This window comes from Montipora capricornis, chromosome 8 (assembly GCF_036669925.1).
Source record: "Montipora capricornis isolate CH-2021 chromosome 8, ASM3666992v2, whole genome shotgun sequence".
Classification (NCBI taxonomy): domain Eukaryota; kingdom Metazoa; phylum Cnidaria; class Anthozoa; order Scleractinia; family Acroporidae; genus Montipora; species Montipora capricornis.
The window spans coordinates 43199865-43204864 of NC_090890.1; the positions used below are offsets into that span (position 1 = coordinate 43199865).

Sequence of the window (5000 nt, forward strand, 5' to 3'; positions counted from 1 at the left end):
GCGAGTGATTCAACGAAAAGAAATCATTTCTTGGGAACTAGTCAAGTCACAAGGTTTATAGAAACAGGTGATTTCCTGAGGTTTCGTCCGTACCACTACCAATATCATAGGCCTGACAACATTTGAATTGGTCTGCTGTTACTTATACTTTACTATCGTCGTCGTCTTTGATTTTCCTCCTTCTGGGAGACTTTATTCGTAAAGGACTGTTTTCCGAGGACGAGAGGATATAACACGTCTCGCTTGTTGTCCAGATCTTTGGTTAATTTCGTCCTCCTGCAGAGACGAGATTTGTTATCAAACAACAAAAAAGCGAAGGTTAAACGTCGGGATTTCCCAAGTTTTTCTGTTTAAATGCAACTTCAGTTTTGTTCAGAATACAAACATCGTGGATCAAAAATGAACTCATGAAGAAAACCTAACTGGTTTTGCGTTGACGCGCGCGTTTGTCTTGTGAGTATGGCTGTTTACTTTGACCATAAGATTCAGTCGCCTTCAGTTGCACTTCAAACTGATATAGCCTGGCACAGCAGCTACCATCTGTTAGCAGTTGCTTCGAAAAACGAGCCGGATGTCGGAGGTTCAGTAAACTTCTACCTTGATGAGGTATGGTTATCCTAATGAACCTATCTGCAGTTTTTTAAACACCCTCGTGGTTGGGGGTGTGCAAACACAGCTCTTCTAATAGGTTTTTACCATTAAAATGTCCCAATGAAGTATCCTTTAACCAATTTGGTTCAAAGACAGCCACTGCGCACCAGTGGCTCAGTTGGTCGAGCATCGGGCTGTCATGTGGGAGGTTGCGGGTTCAAACCCCAGTCGGATCAACACTCAGGATCTTAAAATAACTGAGAAGAAAGTGCTGCCTTTGTAATTTCATCTGCAAATGGTTAGACTTTCAAATCTTCTCAGATGAAGACTATAAACCGTATGCCCCTTCTCACAAATATCTTCTATGTTCATAAGTTCCCTGTAGGACGTTAAAATCAGAACACACTGTTTGAGAAGAGTAGGGGATGAAGTCATGTTGTGGCTTTCCTGTTCTCTCCGGCAGAAGTGGCCGGCTTGGCGGTGATGTCTCTTAAAAGGCTTATGGTGTATGAGGCCACCTAAGCAGAAGCAGCGATAAGTCAAAAAGGGACTTTGCCGAGTGCTGGAATATGTAGATTAGAGTATTGAAACCCTGTGTGCCCTCCAACTGAAATGTAACAAATCACACATGTTGGCTTACAGGAAACTTGTAGACAACTCTTCAGGAGTTACCAATATGTTAAATAACACACCTCAAGGACTATAAACCATATGAGATAACTATTAAAGGACACTTTCCATTTGATAGAACTAACCGGCCAGACTGGGTATTTTGAAGGACTAGTTACTCTACAATGCCTTCAAATTACACACTTTGATTATAAACTCCTTCAGAAGAATGTGACGGATGATCATGCTAGTGTTCCTTAAACTTGTTGCCTTTTCACTGCAAACTGATGGGTCTGTCCAGCCAGTTCTGACAAAAGGAAATCATCCTAAGTAACATAGCATATTGACTGAAATCCTAATTTTGAACTGTCATGCCACATCACCATTGGACATTATATATTTTACGGATACAAGACTTTTATCTCTTGAACTGAAGGTGGCTCTTTAGGTCAAAACCACACAAAACTTTCAATTACAGTTTCATTTTGATGGGCACTATTTCTTGGTTTTCACCCACGTGACAAGGCGGCAATGTTGGATGGTATACAATACAATTTCTTTTCACAAAATTTGCATAATCAAAGTTTTGTTCCAAGCAGAGAGACAGGTTATTGTTCTTGCCATCCAACATGGCTGCCATAACGACTTACATACCAGTATTATGGGAGATAAGGGAGAATGACTGATTTAGGCAAAATGAGGGCAAACTCCCTTTGTTCTTAGTAAGCAGTTCTAATTAGAACATTTCACTCCATATTTGCTTTATACGTAATAGGGAGAATTAGTTGAAGAGTCATCTATCCAGAGGTCTAGCTTAGTAACAGCAATTACATGGCATCCTGTCAGAAAGATTCTTGCAATTGGCTGGCAAAGTGGTGATGTGTTAATTTGGAATGAGCATGACCATGAATTACACGAGGCTGGATCCATTCATCAGTCCTCTTTAAAAGTCATCCAGTGGAGTAATAATGGAAACCGACTTGTCACTTCTGATGAGGTTGGTGAAGAAAGTTAAAATTACTATGTTTTGCCTGACCCTCTCTTGCGTAGGATAAAGGTTACTTCCTCTTAGGTTATTGCATATCAGTCAGTGTCATATGAGTGTTTCTTGTATTAAATTTTAGTGAAGGTATGATGTTTTACTGCATATAGCCATTGTGGTGGAGTATTACACAAGACTCTAGACTCCTGACTGTAGGTCTTTAGCTCTGTCACTGTATTGTTTCCTTGGACTGAAGACACTTGATCCACACTGTCCCTCTTTGCTGGGATGGGTAGTGGCAATGTACTGCTGTGGTAGCCCTGGGATAAAATTATCCTAATACCTTTTTCAGTGGGGAAGTCATATTATTACTGTCAGTTCCTCACACTACAGAAACCGGGATAAGCTGTGGCCATTTGTGCCTCCAGAGCTGATATGGGACTTTTACTTGTCTTGTTTGTACTATTTTATTTTGTTTTATTGGCCCTAAGATCCTGTTTTATCATTATCATTATTCTTCTGGCCCCAGTTGTTCAAACGATGGATAGCACTACCTGCTGGATAAATCACAATCCAGTGGATAATGTTATTCACCTTTTGGACAACAGTATACTGTGGCCTGATGTATTATTACCATTATCCAGGCTGGGATTTTGGCCATCTGGAAAGTAGATCAGAAAGGGCGTCTTCAGCAAACACCTTTGTATCAACATGATGTCTCGTCTCCTGTAACAGCTTGTGTGTTCAAGCCATCTTCATCTCCCGAATAGTGAGTATTAAATGAAACCCTTATAAACAAAATCAAATTTCTACTCTAGTATGCTGCTATTTACTGGCTTACTTGGTGATAAAGCATATTGAAGAATAAAGATTCCCAGGCAAGATCAAATTGTGCCGTATTTGTTAGGGGTGATACTAAAGCTAAGTTTAGGATACTTGTATCAAGCACTCAACATTGACTCAACTTAAATGTTAATGCAGAGTTTATTAAGGAAGCCCTGGTTGGGTCCAATTTGAGAATTATAAAACATGAATTTGAAGAGTGTGTGTTCCTTCCAAGTTTGTAGCTTTGCGCATATGGTTGCCCTATTAACTTAATCTAGTACTCTTTGCAGCACCAGTAGTAACATTTGAATATTAATTAATTAATGATTTATTTATTTTAATTAATTTAATTTATGTATTATTATTCTTCTCTTTCCCAATCAGAATTTGTTGAGTGTATCACAAAATTTGTTATTGCAGTGAACTTGCTGGGGATGAAGCTGCACTAGACACACTAAGTTGGCGGAAAAGTAACAAAGGAAGCTCGTCATCAAGTGATTATTCCTTCTTCTTTGGTGCAGCAAATGGTGAGTTTAAGAATATTCAATATTATGCCCACCCTCTTGGTTATACATGTATGTTGTAAGGTAAATGGCCAGCATAGTTGTGAATGTAAGAGTTTCATTTTTGTCATGTTTCAAAGACTGGGATCCTTTTGAGAATAATAGGTGTCCTGAAACACAATCTTTATTCTTGTGTGACCATAGGCTCAGTATGCTTTGTTGATGATAAGGGCCGTTCTACGCAGTGTTTTACAGCAGACAGTGCTGTCAGATTTTTGCTGTATGGTGAAGGAAGGGACATGATTGTTGTGGTTACAGATGGATTAGTTCTGTCACAACTGAAAGTGGCTCATGATGGCACGATATCTGAATCTGCAAAGGTATGTGAAGGACAAAAAGGCAGTCAGGATGGAAAAGTGGTCATCAACTGTACCCTTTTAGCTTCCCACCAGTGCAGTAATTGTATGTGGGCTGACTTCCAGTTGATCTCAATGTGATTCAAGGGTCTTTCTCTGGGTGCTCTGGTTTTCCTCCCTTGTCAATGTCAACTCCCAGATAATGACATCTGGCTTAGGAGCTGTGTTCCTTTAAGGACCTTTCTGAGACCACAGTGCGTTATTAACCCATTCACTCTTTGGGCACCACAGGACGCCCCAGGTGATGAGTAAAATCATCTTGCGTTAGACAGAGTAAAATCTGATAAGTTTCACTCTGAGGAGTCATTGGGTTAATAAGAGTTTAAAGATTAAAAGGTGATAAAGGAAAACACCTGTTACATAGAGTGATAAAAACAAGGTCTTGCAATCTTCTGCAAAGACAGAGAAAGCGAGGTTAGCAAGATACAAATTAAGACCTTCTACTTGTAGTGTACCATGAGCAAGTGAGCAATATTTCATTACTTAAATTAGCTAGTTGTGAGATGTATAATTTATATATGAGAGAGAGAAGCTATTGGCATAAAAGCCAACATAACAGAGCACTTCAGGATAGATTGGTGGGGCCAAGGGTGTACTGTTGTCCTTGTTGATATAAGCTTTTAACTTAATTAAAATATGTTATAACATATAAGCAACTATTATTCTAACAGTTATGTTCCTCTTCAGGTAAAGCTTAGTGGCCAGCCAGCTAAAAGTCAAATAATCTGGGCTGGGAGACAAGTTCTGGCGACGGCATCAGGGGAAAATGTTGTAAGGTAAGAGTGGATTCTTGTACCTTGCGTCTCTAGCTCTCCCTTCTTACAATCTCAGATCCATAGCAATATTTTGATCTGTGCTTGTTACAGTGTAGATTTTGTAAGAAATTTTCAAGAGGAACTGTCAATGATTTGGTGTAAGTGATCATCAAACTTACTTGGTGTGTGATGTTTTCACCCAGGATGTGGAATCTTGAACAGAATGACAACTATGTTTTGTCAGTTGATGGAAGTGGATTTGAAAGTGGTGAAGTTGTTAACTGCATATCATACAACAAAGTTAAAGGTAAGGTCATGT

General features: G+C 39.4%; 1 protein-coding gene across 1 annotated transcript in view; it reads left to right on the top strand.

Annotated features, from left to right (window-relative positions):
* Positions 1-5000, top strand: part of LOC138059450 (intraflagellar transport protein 140 homolog) — a 32364-nt gene that overhangs the window by 81 nt on the left and 27283 nt on the right. Inside the window, exons 1-7 of the mRNA XM_068905062.1 lie at positions 1-606; positions 1976-2197; positions 2827-2951; positions 3428-3534; positions 3715-3890; positions 4614-4702; positions 4885-4988. The exon at positions 1-606 is cut by the window's left edge and continues 81 nt beyond it. Of these exons, the coding sequence (XP_068761163.1) occupies positions 460-606; positions 1976-2197; positions 2827-2951; positions 3428-3534; positions 3715-3890; positions 4614-4702; positions 4885-4988 (970 nt within the window). The 5' untranslated portion in view covers positions 1-459. The remainder of the gene's footprint in view (positions 607-1975; positions 2198-2826; positions 2952-3427; positions 3535-3714; positions 3891-4613; positions 4703-4884; positions 4989-5000) is intronic.